Source organism: Mesoplodon bidens (genome assembly GCF_964165515.1).
Source record: "Mesoplodon bidens genome assembly, chromosome: 3".
Lineage (NCBI taxonomy): Eukaryota > Metazoa > Chordata > Mammalia > Artiodactyla > Ziphiidae > Mesoplodon > Mesoplodon bidens.
In genome coordinates, this window is record NC_138178.1 from 61478574 (window position 1) to 61502280 (window position 23707).

The 23707-nt window shown below is 43.3% G+C and overlaps 2 protein-coding genes across 2 annotated transcripts in view; one reads left to right on the top strand and one right to left on the bottom strand.

The window, feature by feature from the left end:
• The window catches only part of BBS4 (Bardet-Biedl syndrome 4), a 426848-nt gene that overhangs the window by 124007 nt on the left and 279134 nt on the right, over positions 1–23707 (top strand). The gene's annotated exons all lie outside the window — the stretch shown is intronic.
• Positions 17682–23707, bottom strand: part of HEXA (hexosaminidase subunit alpha) — a 39330-nt gene continuing 33304 nt past the window's right edge. Inside the window, exons 7-14 of the mRNA XM_081228015.1 lie at positions 23343–23475; positions 22242–22422; positions 21218–21304; positions 20880–20952; positions 20045–20228; positions 19787–19877; positions 18991–19095; positions 17682–17909 (exon numbers count right to left, since the gene is read on the bottom strand). Coding sequence (XP_081084141.1) covers positions 17846–17909; positions 18991–19095; positions 19787–19877; positions 20045–20228; positions 20880–20952; positions 21218–21304; positions 22242–22422; positions 23343–23475 — 918 coding nt within the window. The 3' untranslated portion in view covers positions 17682–17845. The remainder of the gene's footprint in view (positions 17910–18990; positions 19096–19786; positions 19878–20044; positions 20229–20879; positions 20953–21217; positions 21305–22241; positions 22423–23342; positions 23476–23707) is intronic.

The window sequence follows — 23707 nt, forward strand, 5'->3', positions numbered from 1 at the left end:
TGGGTTTTTTTTTTTTACTATCTTCCTAAGGATTACTTGTTCCTTATTCTAGGTACATTATACATACACATCAAAGTTTACTGGTGTTGACATTTTACCAGTTCAAGTGAAGTATAGAAAGTGTACCTACCTTAAGTCCCTTTATCTTCCCTCATTTATAATATAATTGTCTTAACTATGTCTTCTACATACTTTGAGAACCACATCAATATTATTCAAAAACAACTTGGAAAACTCAAGAAGAGCCATAAAGCCTATTATATTTACCCATATTTTCATCTTTTTTTAAAATCTTATTTTATTAAAAAAAATTTTTTTGGCTGCGCTGTGCAGCATGCAGGATCTTAGTTCCCTGATCAGGGACTGAACCCATGCCCCCTGCATGTGGAATCCACTCCCCCTGGGAGTGTGGAATCTTAACCACTGGACCACCAAGGAAGTCCCCCCATATTTTCATCTTTCCATTGTTTTTTCCTCCTTCCAGATAGTCTAAAATTTCTTCTTTTATCATTTCCTTTACATTTTAATAACTTCTTTAGCCATCCTTTTAATGTAGTTGTTCTGGTGACAAATTCCCTAAGTTTTCCTTCATCTGAAAATATTGGTATCTTGAATTCCCCTTCATTCCTGAAGGTTATTTTTGCTGAATATAGGATTCCGGCTTTTTAAAAAAATATGTTTACTTATTTGGCTGCACTGGGTCTTAGTTGTGACACACGGAACCTTTGTTGCAGCATGCAGGATCTTTAGTTGCAGCATGCGGGCTCTTTTAGTTGTGGTATGCGAACTCTTTTTAAAATTTTTTATTTATTTATTTATTTTGGGCTGCATTGGGTTTTTGCTGTTGAACACGGGCTTTCTCTAGTTGTGGAGAGCAGGAGCCACTCTTCGTTGTGGTGCGCGGGCTTCTCACTGTGGTGGCTTCTCTTGTTGCAGACCACGGGCTCTAGGCGTGCGGGCTTCAGTAGTTGCGGCACATGGGCTCAGTAGTTGTGGCTTGTGGGCTCTAGAGCACGGGCTCAGTAGTTGTGGCTTTTGGGCTCTAGAGCACAGGCTCAGTAGTTGTGGTGCATGGGCTTAGTTGCTCCATGGCATGTGGGATCTTCCTGGACCAGGGCTCGAACCCGTGTCTCCTGCATTGGCAGGCAGATTCTTAACCACTGCACCACCAGGGAAGTCTCACGGGCTCTTTTAATTGCATCATGTGGGCTCTTTTAGTTGCAGCATGTGAACTTTTAGTTGCGGCATGTGAGATCTAGTTCCCTGACCAGGGATCAAAACCAGGCCCCCTGCATTGGGAGAGTGGCACCTTAGCCACTGGACCACCAGGGAAGTCCCAGGATTCTGGCTTGACAGTTATTTTCTTTCAGCACATAAAAAAATGTACCTTGGGGCTTCCCTGGTGGCGCAGCGGTTAAGAGTCCGCCTGCCGATGCAGGGGATACGGGTTCGTGCCCCGGTCCGGGAGGATCCCACATGCCGCGGAGCAGCTGGGCCCGTGAGCCATGGCCGCTGAGCCTGCGCGTCCGGAGCCTGTGTTCCGCAACGGGAGAGGCCACAACAGTGAGAGGCCCGCGTACCGCAAAAAAAAAAAAAAAAAAAAAAAAAAAGTACCATTTCTTTATGGCTTCCACAGTTTCTGATGAGAAATCTATTATCATTCAAGTTGTTTTTCTCTGATAGGTAAGGTGTCATTTCTTTCTCACTGCTTTTGCAATTCTACTCTTTGTCTTTAGTTTCAGAAGTTTGATTATGTGGTGTCTTGAAGTGGATTTCTTTGCCTTTATCCTGTTTGGGGTTTGCTAAATTTGGGTAGTGTTCAGCCATTCAAGTACTTTTTCATCTTTTTTACCTTTTTCTCCAGGACTATGATGACAAGAATGTTAGATCTTTTCTTAGAATCCCATAGGTCCCTGAGGCTCTGTTAAATTTTTTTTTTTAGATTTTTATTCATTTATTTATTTTTTTGGATGAATTGGGTCTTTGTTGCTGCGTGCAGGCTTTCTCTAGTTGCAGAGAGTGGGGGCTACTCTTTGTTGCAGAGCACAGGCTTCTCACTGCAGTGGCTTCTCTTGTTGCAGAGCATGGGCTCTAGGAACGCGGGCTTCAGTAGTCATGGTGTGGGCTCAGCAGTTGTGGCTCGTGGGCTCTAGAATGCAGGCTCAGTAGTTGTGGCACACGGGCTCAGTTGTTCCACAGTATGTGGGATCTTCCTGGACCAGGGATTGAACCCATGTCCCCCGCATTGACAGGCAGATTCCTAACCACTGCGCCACCAGGGAAGCCCCCATTCTAGTTTACTTTTCATTTCAGAAATAACTTTGTTTATTCTTTTTCCTGAGTTTTGTAAGCTTACTTTTTAAAATCTTAATTTTTTCCAATTATCACATTTCTGAATTTTTCTAATTCTTACTTATACTGATTTTTAATAGCTTCTTTTATTTTCTTAATGGTTTTCTTCTGTTTTTTTATTTTATATAATTTTTTAAAAATTTTTTGTCTCTGGTGGGTCTTCATTGTTGTGCTCAGGCTTTCTCTAGTTGAGGAGAGCAGGTGCTACTCTTTGTTGTGGTGCGTGGGCTTCTCATTGTGGTGGCTTCTGTTGCGGAGCACGGGCTCTAGGTGTGCAGGCTTCAGTAGTTGTGGCACACAGGCTCAGTAGTTGTGGCTTGTGGGCTCTAGAGCACAGGCTTAGTAGTTGTGGCTCATGGGATTAGTTGTTCTGCAGCATGTGGGATGTTCCCGGACCAGGGCTTGAACCCATGTCCCCTGCATTGGCAGGCGGATTCTTAACCACTGCACAACCAGGGAAGTCCTGGAAATTCTTTAGATATTGTAGTTCCAAGTTCTTTGTCAGTTATACTCTGCAAAGATTTTTCTCCCAGTCTGTGGCTTGTATTTTCATTTTCTTAGCAGTGACTTTTCAATAGCAGTTTTTAGTTTTAATTTTTATGATGACCAAGTTATCAATTTGTTATTTAATGGGTTTGGTAGCATAACTAAAAAACTGTTGCCTAAACCAAGGACACAAGGAGTTTTCCCTTATGTTTTCTTCTAGAAGTTTTTATAGCATCAGGTTTTACATTTAGTTTTAAGAATCATTTTCGTTAAATAATTTTTTGTATGGTGTGAGGTATGGATCAAGTTAACTAAGAAAAATATTTTTACATATGGATATCCATTTGTTCCAGCAGCATTTGTTGAGAAAGGCTACCCTTTCTTTACTGAACTGCCTTTGTCAAAAATTAATTGTATGTTTATGTTACATGATTACTTCCAGACTCTATTTCATTCCATTGACCCATTTCTTTCTTCTCTCTTTCTAACTTAATTTTATTTTTTATACAGCAGGTTCATATTAGTTATCTATTTTATACATATTAGTGTATATATGTCAATCCCAATCTCCCAATTCATCCCACCACAACCACCACCCGTCCCCCCACCATTTTCCCCCATTGGTGTCCATATGTTTGTTCTCTACATCTGTGTCTCTATTTCTGCCCCACAAACCGGTTCATCTGTACCATTTTTCTAAGTTCCACATATACGTGTTAATATACAATATTTGTTTTTCTTTTTCTGACTTACTTCACTCTGTATGACAGTCTCTACATCCATCCACGTGTCTACAAATGACCCAATTTTGTTCCTTTTTATGGCTGAGTAATATTCCATTGTATATATGTACCACATCTTCTTTATCCATTCGTCTGTCGATGGGCATTTAGGTCACTTCCATGACCTGGTTATTGTAAATAGTGCTGCAATGAACATTGGAGTGCATGTGTCTTTTTAAATTATGGTTTTCTCTGGGTATATGCCCAGTCGTGGGATTGCTGGGTCATATGGTAATTCTACTTTTAGTTTTTTAAGGAACATCCATACTGTTCTCCATAGTGGCTGTATCAGTTTACATTCCCACCAACAGTGCAAGAGGGTTCCCTTTTCTCCACACCCTCTCCAGCATTTGTTGTTTGTACATTTCCTGATGATGCCCATTCTAACTGGTGTGAGGTAATACCACATTGTAGTTTTGATTTGCATTTCTCTAATAATTAGTGATGTTGAGCAGCTTTTCATGTGCTTCTTGGCCATCCATATGTCTTCTTTGGAGAAATGTCTGTTTAGGTCTTCTGCCTGATTTTGGATTGGGTTGTTTGTTTTTTTAATATTGAGCTGCATGAGCTGTTTATACATTTTGGGGATTAATCCTTTGTCCAATGATTCGTTTGCAAATATTTTCTCCCATTCTAAGGGCTGTCTTTTCATCTTGTTTGTAGTTTGCTTTGCTTTGCAAAAGCTTTTAAGTTTCCTTAGGTCCCATTTGTTTATTTTTGTTTTTATTTCCATTACTCTACGAGGTGGATCAAAAAAGATTTTTCTGTGATTTATGTCAAAGAGTGTTCTTCCTATGTTTTCCTCTAAGGTTTTATAGTGTCTGGTCTTACATTTAGGTCTCTAATCCATTTTTAGTTTATTTTTGTGTATGGCGTTAGGGAGTGTTCTAATTTCATTCTTTTACATGTAGCTGTCCAGTTTTCCCAGCACCACTTATTGAAGAGACTGTCTTTTCTCCATTGTTTATCCTTGCCTCCTTTGTCATACATCAGTCGACCATAGGTGCATGGGTTTATCTCTGGGCTTTCTATCCTGTTCCATTGATCTATATTTCTGCTTTTGTGCCAGTACCATATTGTCTTGATTACTGTAGCTTTGTAGTATAGTCTGAAGTCAGGGAGTCTGATTCCTCCAACTCCGTTTCTTTTCCCTCAGGACTGTTTTGGCTATTCAGGGTCTTTTGTGTCTACATACAAACTTTAAGATTTTTTGGTCTAGTTCTATAAAAATTGCCACTGGTAATTTGATAGGGATTGCATTGAATCTGTAGATTGCATTGGGTAATATAGTCATTTTCGCAATGTTGATTCTTCCAATCCAAGAACACGGTATATCTCTCCATCTGTTTGTGTCATCATTGATTTCTTTCATCAGTGTCTTATAGTTTTCTGAGTACAGGTCTTTTACCTCCTTAGGTAGGTTTATTCCTAGGTATTTTATTCTTTTTGTTGCAATGGTGAATGTGATTATTTCCTTAATTTCTCTTTCTGATCTTTCATTGTTAGTGTATAGTAATGCAAGAGGTTTCTGTGCATTAATTTTGTATCCTGCAACTTTACCAAATTCATTGATTAGCTCTAGTAGTTTTCTGGTGGCATCTTTAGGATTCTCTATGTATAGTATCATGTCATCTGCAAACAGTGACAGTTTTACTTCTTCTTTTCCAATTTGTATTCCCTTTATTTCTTTTTCTTCTCTGATTGCCATGGCTAGGACTTCCAAAACTATGTTGAATAATAGTGGCGAGAGTGTACATCCTTGTCTTGTTCCTGATCTTTGAGGAAATGCTTTCAATTTTTTACCATTGACAATGATGTTTGCTGTGGGTTTGTCATATATGGTGTTTATTATGTTGAGGTAGGTTCCCTCTATACCTACTTTCTGGCGAGTTTTTTATCATAAATTGGTGTTCAATTTTGTCAAAAGCTTTTTCTGCATCTATTGAGATGACCATATGGTTTTTATTCTCCAATTTGTTAATATAGTGTATCACATTGATTGATTTGCGCATATTGAAGAATCCTTGCATCCCTGGGATAAATCCTACTTGATCATGGTGTATGCTCCTTTTAATGTGTTGTTGGATTCTGTTTGCTAGTATTTTGTTGAGAATTTCTACATCTATATTCATCAGTGATATTGGTCTGTAATTTTCTTTTTTGTGTGGTATCTTTGTCTGGTTTTGGTATCAGGGTGATGGTGGCCTCAAAGAATGAATTTGGGAGTGTTCCTTCCTCTGCAATTTTTTGGAAGAGTTTGAGAAGGATGGGTGTTAGCTGTTCTCTAAATGTTTGATAGAATTCACCTGTGAAGCCATCTGGTCCTGGACTTTTGTTTGTTGGAAGACTTTTAATCACAGTTTCAATTTCATTACTTGTCATTGGTCTGTTCGTATTTTCTTTCTTCCTGGTTCAGTCTTGGAAGGTTATCCCTTTCTAAGAATTTGTCCATTTCTGTCAGGTTGTCCATTTTATTGGCATAGAGTTGCTTGTAGTAGTCTCTTAAGATGCTTTGTATTTCTGCGGTGTCCATTGTAACTTCTCCTTTTTCATTTCTAACTCTATTGATTTGAGTCTTCTCCCTCTTTTTCTTGATGAGTCTGGCTAAAGGTTTATCAATTTCATTTATCTTCTCAAAGAACCAGCTTTTAGTTTCATTGATCTTTGCTATTGTTTTCTGTGCTTCTATTTCATTTATTTCTGCTCTGATATTTATTATTTCTTTCCTTCTACTAAATTTGGGTTTGTTTGTTCTTCTTTCTCTAGTTCTTTTAGGTGTAAGCTTACATTGTTTATTTGAGATTTTTCTTGTTTCTTGAGGTAGGCTTGTATTGCTGTAAACTTCCCTGTTAGAACTGCTTTTGCTGCATCCCATAGGTTTTAGGTCGTCGTGTTTTCATTGTCATTTGTCTCTAGGTATTTTCAATTTCCTCTTTGGTTTCTTTAATAATCTCTTGGTTATTTAGTAATGTATTGCTTAGCCTCCATGTGTTTGTGTTTTTTACGTGTTTTTCCCTGTAACCGATTTCTAATCTCATAGCATTGTGGTCAGAAAAGATGCTTGATATGATTTCAGTTTTCTTAAATTTACTGAGGATTGATTTGTTACCCAAGATGTCATCTATCCCAGAGAATGTTCTGTGTGCACTTGAGAAGAAAGTGTAATCTACTGTGTGTGGATGGAATGTCCTATAAATATCAATTAAATCTATCTGGTCTAGTGTGTCATTTAAAGCTTGTTTCCTTATTAATTTTCTGTCTGGATGATCTGTCCATTGGTGTGAGGTGTTAAAGTCCCCCACTATTATTGTGTTACTGTCGATTTCCTCTTTTATAGCTGTTAGCAGTTGCCTTATGTATTGAGGTGCTCCTGTGTTGGGTGCATATATATTTATGATTGTTATATCTTCTTCTCGGATTGATCCCTTGATCATTACATAGTGTCTTTCCTTTTCTCTTGTAACATTCTTTATTTTAAAGTCTATGTTATATGATATGAGTATTGCTACTCCATCTTTCTTTTGATTTCCATTTGCAAGGAATATCTTTTTCCATCCCCTCACTTTCAGTCTGTATGTGTCCCTAGGTCTGAAGTGGGTCTCTGTAGACAGCATATATGTGGGTCTTGTTTTTGTATCCATTCAGCCAGCCTGTGTCTTTTGGTTGGAGCATTTAATCCATTCACATTTAAGGTAATTATCAATATGTATGTTCCTATTACCATTTTCTTAATTGTTATGGGTTTGTTTTTGTAGGTCCTTTTCTTCTCTTGTGTTTCCCACTTAGAGAAGGTCCTTTAGCATTTGTTGTAGAGCTGGTTTTGTGGTGCTGAATTCTCTTAGCTTTTGCTTGTTTGTAAGGCTTTTGATTTCTCCATCGAATGTGAATGGGGTCCTTGCTGGGTAGAGTAATCTTGGTTGTAGCTTCTTCCCTTTCATCACTTTAAATATATTGTGCCACTCCCTTCTGGCTTGTAGAGTTTCTGCTGAGAAATCAGCTGTTAACCTTATGGGAGTTCCTCTGTATGTTGTCATTTTTCCCTTGTTGCTTTCAATAATTTTTCTTTGCCTTTAATTTTTGTCACTTTGATTACTATGTGTCTCAACGTGTTTCTCCTGCCTGGGACTCTGCGCTTCCCGGACTTGGGTGGCTATTTCCTTTCCCATGTTAGGGAAGTTTTTGACTATAATCTCTTCAAATATTTTCTCGGGTCCTTTCTCTCTCTCTTCTCCTTCTGGGACCCCTATAATGCAAATGTTGTTGCGTTTAATGTTGTTCCAGAGGTCTCTTAGGCTGTCTTCATTTCTTTTCATTTTTTTTTTCTTTATTCTGTTCTGCTGCAGTGAATTCCACCATTCTGTCTTCCAGGTCACTTATCTGTTCTTCTGCCTCACTTATTCTGCTATTGATTCCTTCCAGTATATTTTTCATTTCAGTTATTGTATTGTTCATCTCTGTTAATTTTTTAATTCCTCTAGGTGTTTGTTCTTTAATTCTTCTAGGTCTTTATTAAACATTTCTTGCATCTTCTTGATCTTTGCCTCCATTCTTTTTCCGAGGTCCTGGATCATCTTCTCTATCATTATTGTGAATTCTTTTTCTGGAAGGTTGCCTATCTCCACTTCATTTAGTTGTTTTTCTGGGGTTTTATCTTGTTCCTTCATCTGGTACAAAGTCCTCTGACTTTTCATTTTGTCTGTCTTTCTGTGAATGTTGTTTTGCTTCCACAGGCTGCAGAATTGTAGCTCTTCTTGTTTCTGCTGTCTGCCCTCTGGTGGATGCGGCTATCCGATTTCTTTATTTTTATGCCAATATCACACTGCCTTGATTACTATAGCTTTACCATAATTCTTGAAATCAGTTAGTGCTGGACCTCTAAGTTTTGTTCTTTTCCAGTGTTGTTTTGGCTATCCTAGGACCTCTGCATTTTATATAAATTTTAGAATCAATTTGTCAATTTCTTAAACAAAAATAGCCTGCTGAGATTTTTCCTGGGATTGTATTGAATCTGTAGACAAATTTGGAAGAGAACTGACATCTTAACAAAACTGAGATTTCTGCCCCTTGAACAAAGTATATGTTTACATTTATTTAGACTTTTACTTTCTCTCAAAATATTTTTTGTCTTTCACATCTTTTGTCAAAGTTCAAAATTCTGATATTATTATAAATTGTATGGTTTTTTTTTTGCCACACAATGCAGCTTGTGGGTTCTTAGTTCCCTGACCAAGGATTGAGCCTGGGCCCTTGGCAGTGAGAATGTGGAGTGCTAACCACTGGACTGCTAGGGAATTCCCAAATTATATCTTTTTAAAAATTGCAATTTATAGTAGTTTCCTGCTTGTATATAAAAGTATAATTCAGTTGGATTTTCTCCATAAAGAATCATGTCATCTGCAAATTAAGACAGTTTTACTGCCTCCTGTTTAATCTGTACTTTTTTCCTGCCTGATTGCACTGACTAGAATTTCCAGTACAATATATTTTTTAAGTGTTTTGATATTTATTTCTTTTTACTTATATTTTTTAAATAATCAAGGAAATAATCACAGTTACAGGGCCCAACAAAGTGTAGCTACATCTAGTCCAGTTTTCTCTTTATATATATATATAAAAAATAAGACATTGATGGAATCCAGATTTCTGATCAGAGTTCTTTCCCCTACATAGTGGCAACACTCATAATGATCATGTATAATATAAAAGCTCTACCTTAGGCACTTTAATTTGTTTTAGCATATGCTGTTTGTTTTTGTTGTTGTTCTTGCTTGTTCTTGTTGTTTTGCCACGCTGCGCAGCTTGTGGGATTTTAGTTTCCCAACCAGGGATTGATTGAACCCGGCTGCTTGGCAGTGAAAGCACGAAGTGCTAACAATTGGACCGCCAGGGAATTCCCACTTATGCTGTATTATTAATTTATGCAAATGTCTAAAGTACACAACCTCAGTAAGCAGTACCAAAGTTAAATTCATAAAACTCAGAAACCTAGGACATGTGATTCTCCTCCAGTAACATCTTGAATATGAGAGGTGAAAATGGAAATCCTTGATTTGTTCCCCCTATGGCAACTCTATTTTTAGTTTTTTAAGGAACCTCCATACTGTTTTCTGTAGTGACTGTACCAATTTACATTCCCACCAACAGTGTAGGAAGGTTCCCTTTTCTCTACACCCTCTCCAGCATTTGTTATTTGTAGACATTTTAATGATGGCCATTCTGACTGGTGTGAGGTGATACCTGATTTTAGTTTTGATTTGCATTTCTCTAATAATTAGTGATGTTGAGCAGCTTTTCATGTGCCTATTGGCCATCTGTATGTCTTCTTTAGAGAAATGTCTATTTAGGCCTTTTGCCCATTTTTTGATTGGGTTGTCTTTTTAAATTTTATTTAATTTTGGCTGTGTTGGGTCTTCGTTGCTGTGTGCAGGCTTTCTCTAGTTGTGGAGAGCGGGGGCTACTCTTTGTTGCAGTGCACGGGCTTCTCATTGTCGTGGCTTCTCTTGTTGCGGAGCATGGGCTCTAGGCGCGCAGGCTTCAGTAGTTGTGGCACGTGGGCTCAGTAGTTGCGGCTTGCGGGCTCTAGAGTACAGGCTCAGTAGTTGTGGTGCACAAGTTTAGTTGCTCCATAGCAAGTGGGATCTTCCCAGGTCAGGGCTCGAACCCACGACCCTTGCATTGGCAGGCAGATTCTTAACCACTGCGCCACCAGGGAAGCCCAGGTTGTTTGTCTTTTTTGTTATTGAGTTGTATGAGCTGTTTATAAAATATATTTTGGAAAATAAGCCTTTGCTGGTCACATAATTTGCAAATATTTTCTCCCATTTCATAGGTTGTCTTTTCAGTTTGTTTATGGTTTTCTTTGCTGTGCAAAAGCTTCTGAGTTTGATTAGGTCCCATTTGTTTATTTTTGCTTTTATTTCTATTGCTTTAGGAGACTGACCTAAGGAAACATTGCTACAATTTATGTCAGAAAGTTTTGCCTATTTTCTCCTCTAGTTTTATGGTGTCATGCCTTTTATTTACATCTTTAAGCCATTTTGAGTTTATTTTTGTGTATGGTGTGAGGGAGTGTTCTAACTTCATTTATTTACATGTGGCTTTCCAGCTTTCCCAACACCACTTGCTGAAGAGACTGTCTTTTCTGCATTGTATATTCTTGCCTATTCTGTCAAAGATTAATTGACCATAGGTGTGTGGGTTTATCTCTGGGCTCTCTATTCAGTTCCATTGATCTATATGTCTGTTTTTGTGCCAATACCACGTTGTTTTGATCGGTATTGTCTTTGTAGTATTGTCTGAAGTTTGGGAGGGCTATGCCTCCAGCTTTGTCCTTTTTCCTCAGGATTGCTTTGGCAATTCTGGATCTTTTATGGGCCATATCAATTTTAGGATTATTTGTTCTAGTCATGCATAACTTGATGGGGATCACATTAAATCTGTAGATTGCTTTGGGTAGTATGTGTAATGTCCCTTTTTTTCCCTTGACAATTTTCCTTGAAGTTGGCTCTATCTGAAATATAGCTATGCCAGCTTTCTTTTGATTAGTGTAACATGAAACATCTTTCTCCATCCCTTTACTTGTAATCCCTCTGTGTCTTTATGTTTAAAGTGGGTTTCTTGTAGACATGTAGTTGGGTCTTGCTTTTTTATCCACTCTGACAATCTCTGTCTTTCAATTGTTTTATTGAGACCATTCATGTTTAAAGTGATTATTGATAAAGCTGGATTATTATCTAACATATCTGTTACTCTTTTCCATTTGTTGCCCTTGTTTGTTGTTTCCATTTTTGTCTTCTAGTCTTTTTTTGCCTTTTATGGTTCAATTGAGCATTTTTAATGATTCCATCTTCTTTCCTTTCTTATCATATCAGTTATACTTCTTTTTTCACTTTAGTGGTTGCCCTAAGGTTTGTAAAATACATTTACAACTTATCCAAGTCCACTTTCAAATAACACTGTACTGCTTCATGAGTAGTACAAGAGCCTTATAATAGAGTATTCCCAATTTCCCCCTCCCATACTTCACAACACTGCTGTCATTTATTTCACTTATCCATAAGATATCATAATCAATAACATTGCTGTTATTATTTTGAACAAACTGTTATTCATTAGATTAAGAATAAAAATAAATTTCGGTTTTAACTGGAATCCCAATGAATCTACAGATAATTTAAAAATCTTTACAATATTGGGTCATCTCATTTTTGAACATGTTACATATCTACATTTGGGTCTTCTTTCCGAAGACATCTGCGTGTTTTTGAAAATTTTAATAATTTACTCTATAAAGTTCTTATATGTCTTTCATTAGATTTATTCCTAGGATCATATAATTGTTGACTCTTGTTACATGAGGCAATGTTATTTTTTATTTGTTCATTTATTTTTGCTTAAGCCAATTTGAGTTGTTTCCCTGCAACTAAAGAAGTCTTGACTAATGCAGATAGAGTCAGGAAATGATGATGGAGAGCTCAAGAAACACAGCATCTTGAAGTCGGAGACTAACATACCCTGCTAAGTGAATTAGACAAGGGGGCAATTTGGAAAAATTAAAAGCAAGAAATTGACATAACCTGACTTGCAGCTTAAAAAGATGACTTGAGGGGCTTCCCTGGTGGCGCAGCGGTTGAGAGTCCGCCTGCCGATGCAGGGGATGCAGGTTCGTGCCCCGGTCTGGGATGATCCCACATGCCGCGGAGCGGCTAGGCCCGTGAGCCATGGCTGCTGAGCCTGCGCGTCTGGAGCCTGTGCTCCGCAATGGGAGAGGCCACAACAGTGAGAGACCCGCGTACCGCAAAAAAAAAAAAAAAAGACTTGAGGCAGGTGCATCAGGATCCTCTTCCAAGTTCAGGGTAGATGTTATGTGCTTATAAAAAGATGGTGGCAGTGCAGATGGAGGGGAGTAAATGGCTCTAAGATTTACTGATACAGAGTGGGCGTGACTTGGTGACAGATTAGAAGGCAATTGTGACAGATAGGGAGCAATTAAGGATGATTCCCAGATTTTGGCTCAAATGAGTGGCAGAAGAGTGGTATAGGAGTAGAGTAGGGAGCTATGAAGAAAGGTGATGAATTCTGTCTGGCACATGAGCTTCGGGTGATATGAAGTGGATGAGTTTGGGGCTCAGAGGATATAGATATAGATATATACATATAGTTAAAGATTTGGTTGTATGTAAACGAGATCACTGAGAAGAAAGTATAGAAGAGGAAAGAGGACAGACCCTTAAAAACATGATTGGTTGTGGGATGGGAGTTTGCTGGAAGAGTCAGTGATGCAGGCTGAGAAACAATCATGAAAGATGTAGGAGAAAACTCAGGGAAGGATGGTGTCAAAGAAGTCTGGGAAGAATGAATATCAAAGGAGTGATCAAAATCTCAAAATACAAGGAAAGGTCAAGTAATGTTTTCATTATTATTGAGAAATGTCCCTTGACTCGGCAACATGTAGGTTATTGTTGGCCTCAGTGAGAGCAGCCTTCATGAGGACTGAATGAGAAGTGGAGAAATGGAGCCAAACTTGCAGTTGGTTCCGGCAACCTGACTGAGAAAAAGCAGGCCGGAGAGTTTTTGTTTAAAGACAAGGGAGATGGGGCTTCCCTGGTGACACAGTGGTTAAGAACCTGCCTGCCAATGCAGGGGGACACGGGTTCGAGCCCTGGTCCGGGAAGATCCCACATGCTGTGGAGCAACTAAGCCCATGTGCCACTACTGAGCCTGCGCTCTAGAGCCTGCAAGCCACAACTACTGAGCCTGTGTGCCACAACTACTGACGCCCACGTGCCTAGAGCCTGTGCTCCACAACAAGAGAAGCCACTACAATGAGAAGCCCGCGCACCGCAACCAAGAGTAGCCCCCTCTCACCACAACTAGAGAAAGTCTGCGTGCAGCAACGAAGACCCAACGCAGCCAAAAAAAATTAAAATTAAAAAAAAAAAGGGAGACTGTGCATGTGTGTGTGCTGAAAGGAACCATTTGTAAGGAAGAGTTTGAAAAGTGGGAGGAAATTGAGCCCAGACATAGTTGAGTACCCAGCTTTATCTGTGTGTCTGTCTGAACGTGGAGCTCAAGAGCAGGAAGATGTCTGGTTCAGTTTGGGGCTGTGGCTGATGGCGGGGCGCAGGACAGGCTAGAATTAACTAGGCGAGCTTGGATCCATAGTCCCTGAGCACAAATCCTGACTCAGCCTAGCTATCTAACCATGAACAAATCATTTAAACTGTCTATGTCTGTTTCCTTATCTGTCAGGTGAGGATAATATTGATACCTACCTCACTGGTTGGGATGAGGATTAAATAAACTAACATCCAATCGAGTGCTTATAACAGCGCCTGACACAGCAAGCACATAAAAATGACAAAGCAGGGACTTCCCTGGTGGTCCAGTGGGTAAGACTCTGCACTCTCAATGCAGGGGGCCCGGGTTCGATCCCTGGTCTGAGAACTAGATCCCGCATGCATGCCACGACTAAGAGTCGTCATGCCACAACGAAAAGATCCCGTGTGCTGCAACGAAGACCAGGCACAACCAAAATAAATAAATAAATAATACATTAAAAAAAAAATGACAAAGCATTTTTGTTCCCCTGGATGGATTTCCCCAAATATCTTCACTCAAATTTCTGACTTATGTGAGTATAGACAAACGTTTGCATAGTTTTCTCCAAATATTTTCTTCTTAAATAAATATCTTTTATAATAATTATCCAGGTGCCCCCAACATCCGCTCTTAAGTCCAGCAGCACATCAGCACAGCACAGATGTCCCTCTTCCCATGTCTGCCTGCCAGCTGTCTGTCTATACATACACACACACACACACCCCTTTTCTGAGTGGCTTCCCAAAACATCCCTTCCTCATTTGCTATGAAGTGAGCCATAAAGAATTTATTAACAATGAAGAAAAATCATAGCTAAGTATCAGATATTCCAGAGGAAGTAAGATTTGAAATAAAAGCTAGAAAGTGGTTATTTTGAGAAGCAAGAGAATGGAACTGGGAAGGGGGACATATATAATGTTTCATCTCTTAAAAAGACAACAAATCTGAAGCAAACACAACTACTAAGATGTGATAAAGCTAAGTGGTGGTTATACTGTGTGTATTATTTTATTCTCTACAGTATTGTTCGAAACATTTGAAATCATTAAATAAAAGTTCTTACTGTGGCAGGGAAGACCTAACATGGATGTGGTTAGAATATGGTTATTACTGTGAAGATAAGCAAGGTTCATGGACATTTCCATTTTTAAAAACCTCACTGAAAAATGCAGTAAAATACACACACACACACACACACACACACACAGGGCTACTTCAAAAAGGATTTTAAAAAACAAATGTGAAGATTTATATATAGTTAGAGTGAACAGTATCGAAAAAAAATCAACAAGTAAATGCTTCACTGAAGGTAGTTAATATGTATTTATATTATTTATATATTTATTAACAGTATAAAGGGACACTGATTTTCAAACTTTCAGTGTTTATTTATAAAGGAAGAAATACAGAATGATTTTAAGACAAAGACAATTCCTACTTATTTTCTTTCTTAGTGAAAAAAAGCACATGATACACAATTGTCACAGCCTGTACTGATTAATCTTACAAGTGATATTGACAAAAACTATAAAAATCTAAACTTTAGAGTGCTAGCAATGTTGCCACTAGGCGTGTACATCTACATTGCTATCAGTTAAATTCAATCTATATCATAGAATCCTTTTTTCACCTTTCCCTTGGAGAGCCAAGTATCATTTGGCTTTCCTCACCCCTTGCTGTGTCCCCAATCACTAGTGCTATGGAGCACCTGTGCTCCCAAGTCCTCTGCTAGCCTATCCCTATGCTAATCCACGGAGGTGCACCTCAAAACATCAGGTTTCCAAGAAGGGAGGGGTACCTGGCTCACTGCCCCAACTCCTACCAAGGAGGTGAATGTCCTCCCAGCCTCCATTCACTCCTTTACTTATATTCCCATTAAGGCTGCTTTGCATCCTTACGAGATTCAGAGGAGAGCAGGGGCAGACCCTTTGTGCCCAAAGATAACTAGAGCCAGGAAATCAGTCCAGGCACTTCCCCGCCCCCTGGTGGTGAACAGAGAACACAAGCAGGCCAGAGGAGTCTGGCCCAGCACAGGGTGGGACAGGTTAAGGGAGATGAGGTGGGGAAGCAGTGATTCTGTGCATCGGAACCGACTGGGCGGTTGCTACGGGCACTGTCTCTGACCTGTGAGCAGTTCAAGGTCTGATGATGACCTTCAGGTAAATGCTGTCATGATCAGTGGGCCCAGAGATGCAGTGGTGGAGGCTGGGGATCAGCACATCCCACCACTTGATCAGGCCACACTGATTTTTTTTTTTTTTGCGGTACGCGGGCCTCTCACTGTTGTGGCCTCTCCCGTTGCGGAGCACAGGCTCCAGACGCGCAGGCTCAGCGGCCATGGCTCACGGGCCCAGCCGCTCCATGGCATGTGGGATCTTCCCGGACCGGAGCACAAACCCGTGTCCCCTGCATCGGCAGGTGGACTCTCAACCACTGCGCCACAAGGGAAGGCCCACACTGATTTTTTTAATTGTAAAAATAACAACATTAAAGAAAATGTTTACGAGACGAGTAAGAAATCATAGACCTTTACTGCTTTAATACAGGTGTTTTCATGGTCTCTTCCTTCATTGACTTGAGACTTACAATTTAGTGTCTGATCTTTTTTATTTAACATTATCCCAAACAAAAGCAATATTCCAGTTATGATCAGGAAGGAAGCAGGGGCACTTGAAGTATAGCAGCATTTCTGCAGGGTCCTTGCCTGGGACTACCCCAAAGGCTTCTCCGGGTAATAGAGAGTAAGGGTGCTGCTTTGGTGGGTACAGATGGTAGAGCCTTATTTAACTCGTATCTCTCCAGGCCAGAGCCCTGGGCTCGGCTTATCTGGGCTGTGCGAATACCCTTTCCCTAGAGGATTCTGCAGGTAGAAGGTGCCCAACCTGCCCCTATGGTAACAGTGCAAGAAGGCCAGGCTGGTGTACGTCCAACCAAGTCCCCAAAGGAGCATGATGAAGGGACTGAAGGATGCTATTTAAGGACCAAATTTTACTGAGATCCCTTCTCAGGCCTGCTTTCCCCAAGTTTCTGTATCCACTAGATTGGAAACTTTCTGAAAGAAATGCCTGGGACCTCTCCTTTGTCCTTCCAGCCCAGGGACAGGTAAAAGAAAAAAAATGGTCAAAGAAATCCTCATCTAAAACTGCTGCTGTCCACTACCGCCCAGCCTCTGGGCTGCACTGTCACTTGTGAAAATGAAACCACTAGGGGGCAGTCTGGGTCCACGATGAGCCAGTTCCTCCTAGGGAAAACTGGTCAACTTGTGCAAAGACACTCTTCCAGAGCCACATGCCCCCCTCTTGGTCCCCCAGGGGCTTCCCTGTCATGGTCTCAGCTGTGCCATCAATTCTCTGAGAAGATGCTATTGGACTGAAAATGGGTGGGAGGAGGGGTGGAAGTTGCTGCCATTTGGGGGAGTTGAACAGGGCCTCTGGGGACTAAGTTCTTCAAATTCTTGGCACCTACCACAGTGCCAAGACCATAGAATGTGTTCAATATTTAATAATGGTTGCATGCAATTGAAGTAACAAGAAACCCAAAGCAGAAGAAAAGCTCTAGGGGAGGGAAGTTTGTGAGTATGCATGGGGGAGGAGCTATTCTGTGACCAGGTTGGGGCTGGAGCCCCTGCTGCTTCCCAGAACTTCTTTGGTCCCCTATGGTGTCTTCTGTATACAGAAGCCTTGGAGGTCTAAGTGATGAGTCTAAGGATGGGGTATGTGTCTGGACTATGTGTGGGGCTGGAGAGGCATCATAACTCAGGCGGAGCAGGACAGCACAAAGGCTACAGGTTTCATTCCCAGCCCTCAACTTATAAGATCCCTCCAGGGGCAGATACTGACTGAGCCCAACCTGGCTGGGCCCCGCTGAGCCCTATCATCCTCAGGGGCAGAAGGCCAGTTCTGGCAGCTCCCTTACCCTAGGGCCACTCACATTTTTTTTCACACAGGTAATCCACATTCATTATAGAAAAACGCCACATCAGTCTTTATTGGACACCAGCACCAACACCAGCCCCCTTGTCTCCAGGCACACAGGCCCCTTCCCCTGGGTGGGGTACAGTGGAAGCCTGGCCCCGCGACCGCTCTCCTAGGGCCAGCACCCTCCTCGGTGCCTGGGGTACTTGCTCAGGTTTGTTCAAACTCCACGTCACAGTAGCCTACGCTGAGGGGCTGGGCCTGGACACCCCGCCTGCGAGAAGACGTAAAGAAACAGGGCGAGATGAGCCCCTCGGAAGGGGCACGGTCTTGGGCCCCAGCAACACCTTCTCCACCACAACCAATGCTCTCCCCTTCCCCCAGTTCAGTGGGTTTCAAACTGCCACTAGACCAAAATTCCTTGGGGGGGTCTCACTTCCAGAGATTCTTGCTTGGGGTGGGGCTGTGTGTTGGCAAGAATCTGCAATCTGAACAGGTGCCCCAGGTGATTTTGATACAGGGACACCCCGGAACCTTGAGGAACACCTCCGTATTTCTGACTTGCCTGTTTCTGTGCCCCAGCCCCAAATAACTCAGTACCTTTAGAAAAAAGGTGGATGCCTAAGGGGTGCCCAGTGCTCCTGGCCCACTGAGCTCCCATTAATGGCTCTAAAACTCTGTAAATGTGGTGAGGGGGGGAACCGAGGCACTGTCCAGCCCATGCACAGGGTGTGGACATGAAATCCCATCCTTAGGTCTCAGCCTCACAAGTTCCAGGACCTGACCAATCTCCTTAGGGTACCTCTAGGCATGCCTCCTTTATTACCCAAATAAGTTATGTGCTCAGAGATGGTAAGGAACTAGCTTAAAGTCGCCCAGTAAATTACAGACAGTTGAGGCTTAGACCCCACCATGCTTGGCTCTCAGCCTGGGACTCCCCTCTCTACTAGGCTGTTTCCCCTAGGGCCTCAAGACCTAGTAAGTGAATGAATCAGGGAAATGACCATCTTACGCAGGCCCATCCTAACAGGGGCACAGGTGTCATGAGAACCCATAAAAGCATGGCCATGGCTACGAGCGCAGACTCTGAAGTCAGCCTGGTTCATATCCTGGTTCTGAGCAACTTTGGGCAAGTTACTTAACTGCTCTGTGCGTCAGCTGCCTACCTCTGAAATGGGGATAAAACTACATCCCCCTTATAGGGTTATGGTAAAGAGTCAATGAAGCAATGCTGGCAGAGGGCTGAGCGCAGGGCTTGCCACACACAGTAGGCCCCTGCAAGTGTCAGCTGTTATCAGTATTCTTTTCCTGTCAGTAGGGGTCCTCAGCCCCCAACCTGCCCATGGCCTGCGTACCTCAGCAGCTCACAGCGGAAGTGTGCCAAACGTTTATAGGCAAAGTCCAGGTTGGTCACCATCTTGTTGCTCCACAGCCTCTCGGCAACAGCCCCTGCTCTAGGCCTGCAGGAAAGGGGACACGCACCAGGTTGGGCCCTGGATTCCTGGCAAGGGTGCTGGACACCCACAGCCTCTTGTTTAGGCACCCTGGACTAGCCTGGGGACAAGGGACGTGATCGACACCTTAATCAGAGTGACAGCCGGCTGGAGGGCTCACAGGGACTTCTAGGGCCCAGCTCCATCTTCAGTAAAATGGGGATCGGGATCCCATCTCCTCCTCTCCCAAACACAGGGGAACCAGATTACGTCTTAAAGGCGTCGTGAACAGTTACTGAGAGCGGCCGCAGCAGCTGTTCTCAAAATGTAAACTCTACGCACCCAACCAGACTTGGTGAGGGGCTGCAGCCTCTGAGGGGACAGCATAGAGGAGCCTTATCACATGCACTTCAGGGCTGGATCCTGAGCAAGCCATCCCGAAGGGAACATTCTTTCAACGTGTTCTCCAGGACTCCTTATCTCTATCTGTGAAATGGGGACAACAGTCTCCATCCGACACACCTAATGGGCTGGAGGAGTAAATATGCAAGTCAGGTGGGAGGTGACTTACATACAAACAGGGGCAACACTGCGATGCCCCTTCTCTCCCAGGCCTGAAAGGAGGGTGCTCGGCTGGGGGAGGCTGGACGGGATTGAGCCTGTGAGGGAGAACCCACGCCCACAGGCCCAACCCTCCACATCCCCCGGAAGCCCTTACCAGAGCCTGGGGACCAGGTTTGTGCTGTCCACATACTCTCCCCACATACAGGCCTCTCCGCCGATCACCAGAGCCTTCTGCTCAGGGCTACCTGAGGGAAAACAAGCAACCACAGGCCTCTACCGCCTTCCCAACGTGGCCCTCTCCTCAGATAGGTCATTTCGTCTGTTGACCTGCAATGTCCAGCCCAGAATCTCCTGGCTTCCGCCCTGTACCCCACTCAGCCGCCTTTGGCAGCAAGGAGAGCTCCCTGTTTACCTTCAAATGCCAGTGGCTCCACCATGTAGATATTCTTCCAGTCAGGGCCATAAGTTATGTGGTTCAGGTACCAGGGGGCAGAAAGCAGGGCCCGGAAGCCGGCACTGGTGACCAGTTCCATCTCCTTCATGTACCTTACAGGCATCTCTTCTCGCCATACCTGGATGACTGTGTCTGGCTGAACCTGTCAGGAAAGGTCAAAGGGCAGTAGGAGATTCCCGGGCCACGGTGTTATGCAAGCAACCCAGGCCAAGGGGTATGTGTTCCCTCTGCTCCCCAGCAGCAAAGCATTTCTCTGTGACTCCTAAGCACTGAGCTTCTAGCCCAGTGCAGAGGCCGAGGGCCCCATAGGCCCTAGGAGAGCTCCCTGCTGCCTCTCCCCCAGTCTTTCTGCAGCTTCCCTGTCTACACTGAGATAGTAACACTGGCTGTGAGCTAAGGGAGACAAGCAGTGGGGCCCAGGAGACTCATCAGATCAGGAGCTACCATGTCCAAGCATCTCCAGATGCTTCTGAGGATGGGACGAGGTTCCTGCAGAGCCCCTGACGTGGCAGGAAGCTGGGATCTTACTGCTCGACAATGAAGGAGAAGGTAGCCCTGGAAGATCCTAGTCTATGACACAGGCAGGAAAACTCAACCCATCATGCCAGTTTCAGGAATCCCAAGTAACCTAGCAGCAGAAATAACTTGATCCGTTCATAGTGAGGGAAGACAGATGGAGGCTCTGACACCCACACCCAGGGCTCAAACCTCTGTACCTGCCCAGGAGCAGGGAAGGGATGGGAGACCACGAGGAGGCACCGAGGGTGGCCCCTTCTCTCTGCCCCTGGCTCACCTTTACTTTATTATCAAACACCTCCTGCCACACCACATAGCCCTTGCCGTAGGCAGAGACGATGTCCAGCAGCCTTAGAGAGTAAAGAGAATGTCTGCTTAGTTCAGACAGGCTCTGTGCTACAGGTGCCAGTGCCCTGGGGGCTGAGCCTGGTTAGGGGCCCATTCCTGACTGACCAGTTGGGAATCAACCACTCCAACGAAAGGACATGACAAAGGACCCCTTCAGGGGCCCAGAGAGTGGTCCAGCAGGTCCTGGTCCTGCTATGGAAAGTGAGGACTCCACAGGAGTTGACCCCCAGGGACCAGGGACCCTGCCCACCCTCCCTCCTTCCTCACGTCTGGATGTAGAAGGACTCCAGCTGCTTGAAGTCCTCACCAAAGCCTTTCTTCTTCATAAAGGCCTGGATATCTGGGTTGGACTTCCTGAATCCCAAAAGAAAATGAAAATTAATTCTTTTGACATCCTCAAAGCCCAGAGCTTGGGGATGTATCACCTGGCCTCCCACAACTCCTTTTTTTCACCTGAAAAACCAATCGACTGAGGATCTCAAGAGGCCACAAATTTGGGAGGTGTGGCTAAACAAAGCTAAATGAAGGGGGCCACTGACATAGGCTGAGAAAGGCTGAGTCTGGATCTGAAGAGCTTCAAGTTCACCCTCAAAGAGAACACATATCAGTCTCTCTGGGCTATGACACGTGGCTCTGAGGTCTTGGCTTGGGGCTCCAGCACACTGGATTCTGGCTTCTGTCTCTTACCTCCCATACCCTGGGCATAGTCTGCTTTTCCCTTAATATTTATTCTTTATTCCAGTTGGATACAAGCATTGCTGTCACCCATTGCAGCTCCCTTATCCCACAAGGTCTACATTTTGTTTTTTCCCTCCTCCACTCTTTCCTCAGATCCAGCGCTAGTGCCCACTTCGCCAAGAAGCCCCTGAGCCTCTTTTGAGCTAAGCAGATCTGAGGGTGGGAAGCTTACAATATAATACTAACTAGACACTGTCATATATTAGCCTCGAATTCATATGTGTCCTGTCTCTTCAACCAGACTATTTTAAGCTGTCAAAAGCAGGGATTGTTTTTCTCTATCCTGATTTTTCCAAGACAATTCTGTGCCCAGAGCTGGTTTTTCTGTAAATATCTCAAGGCTATGACAAGAGGAAAGGAGAGTTTCACATTCACAGCCTTGCCAAAATCAGGTAGGGCCTCTCTGTAGGTGGAGAGAGAAAAGGCCGAAGACCTGAGCCATCAGGATGGAGACAGATGAGGAACACCTGAGACAGGTAGCTTCTCAGGGGCTAACCTCTACTCTGAGTAGGCAGTTCATCAGGCCAGGATGGGAAGGTCACAGGGCTCATACCAGCAGGTGAAATCAACCTCATCTCCTCCAAGGTGAAGATAAAAATCTGGGAAGACAGAGCTGATCTCCAAGAAGAATGTGCTCATGAACTCATAGGTATTGTTGAGAGCGGGATTCACTGGCCCAAAGGTGCCAGAAGGGTGGGACCCAGAGTAGCAAGGAGTTAATAATCCAGGGACACCTAAGGCAATAGAGAACCTCATACTAGTGTCACAAATACACAGACCCCACATACAGTCACATACATGATGACAATTGCATTCAGATATTACATGCACACAGACAGGAACACTCAGGCATTCACAGACACTGGTAATTATGAGCATTTAGTGACAATCAAAGAAATACAAATATGTCCACAATCATACACAGACAACTGTCACACACATACTCCTGCCTTGACACACTCTTCCAGCAGGGGTCACCCTCGGTCCCAAAGTCTGCCCTCACGTAGCCTATGGGCAGAAAAGCAGACAGCCTGATCCAGCAAAACTGGCAAAATCTTTCTTCCACTCTAGGGCACAACAACGTACAAGGGCATCATGAGGCAAGGACGTCTGAGAAGAATTTGCCCTTTTAATTTATTTATTTATTTGGCTGCATTGGGTCTTTGTTGCTGTGCACAGGCTTTCTCTAGTTGCAGAGAACAGGGGCTACTCTTCGTTGAGGTACATGGGCTTCTCACTGTTGCAGAGCACAGGCTCTAGGTGCACGGGCTTCAGTAGCTGTGGCTCGCAGGCTCAGTAGTTGTGGCTCGCGGGCTCTAGGGCACAGGCTCAGTAGTTGTGGCACACGGGCTTAGCTGCTCCGCGGCATGTGGGATCTTCCTGGACCAGGGCTCGAACCCATGTCCCCTTCATTGGCAGGCGGATTCTTAACCACTGCGCCACCAGGGAAGTCCCTGCCCATATTTTAATAGTAAGAAGCGGGCTCCTTCGCCCAAAGTAAATTCTGCCTATCTAAATTCCCAGTGGAAAAAGTTGATGGAAAACATTCTTCCAGAGACCAAGGCTGAGGCATGCTACATCCAAGAGCCAATATCCTAAAGTCCCATTGAGGGGAATCAGTAGACTCCCTTCCACCTCCAGACATTATTCTTACCTGGTCCCCATGACAGAGTGTGGCCAGGAGTGTCGAACTCTGCCAACACACGGATACCCCGAAGCCGCGCATATTCAATCACCTCCTTCACATCCTGTGCTGTGTAGATGTGGGTGGCAGGGTTGTAGGACCCCTGAAAGGCACAAAACACCATTCAGGATCTCATTTCCTGAAGGCTAGCAGAGGAAAGGATACTCAAAATGCCTTCTGGACCCCCCTGGATCTCAGAAAATCTACCAACAGCCCTTTGGTATCAGGGTTGTCTTCAAGGAACTTCTCCATAATTTCCCACAAGCTATCACATTTACTGTCTTATCTCAGTGCCACGATGCCAGTGAGATGAACAAGGTAGTTATTATGCCCAG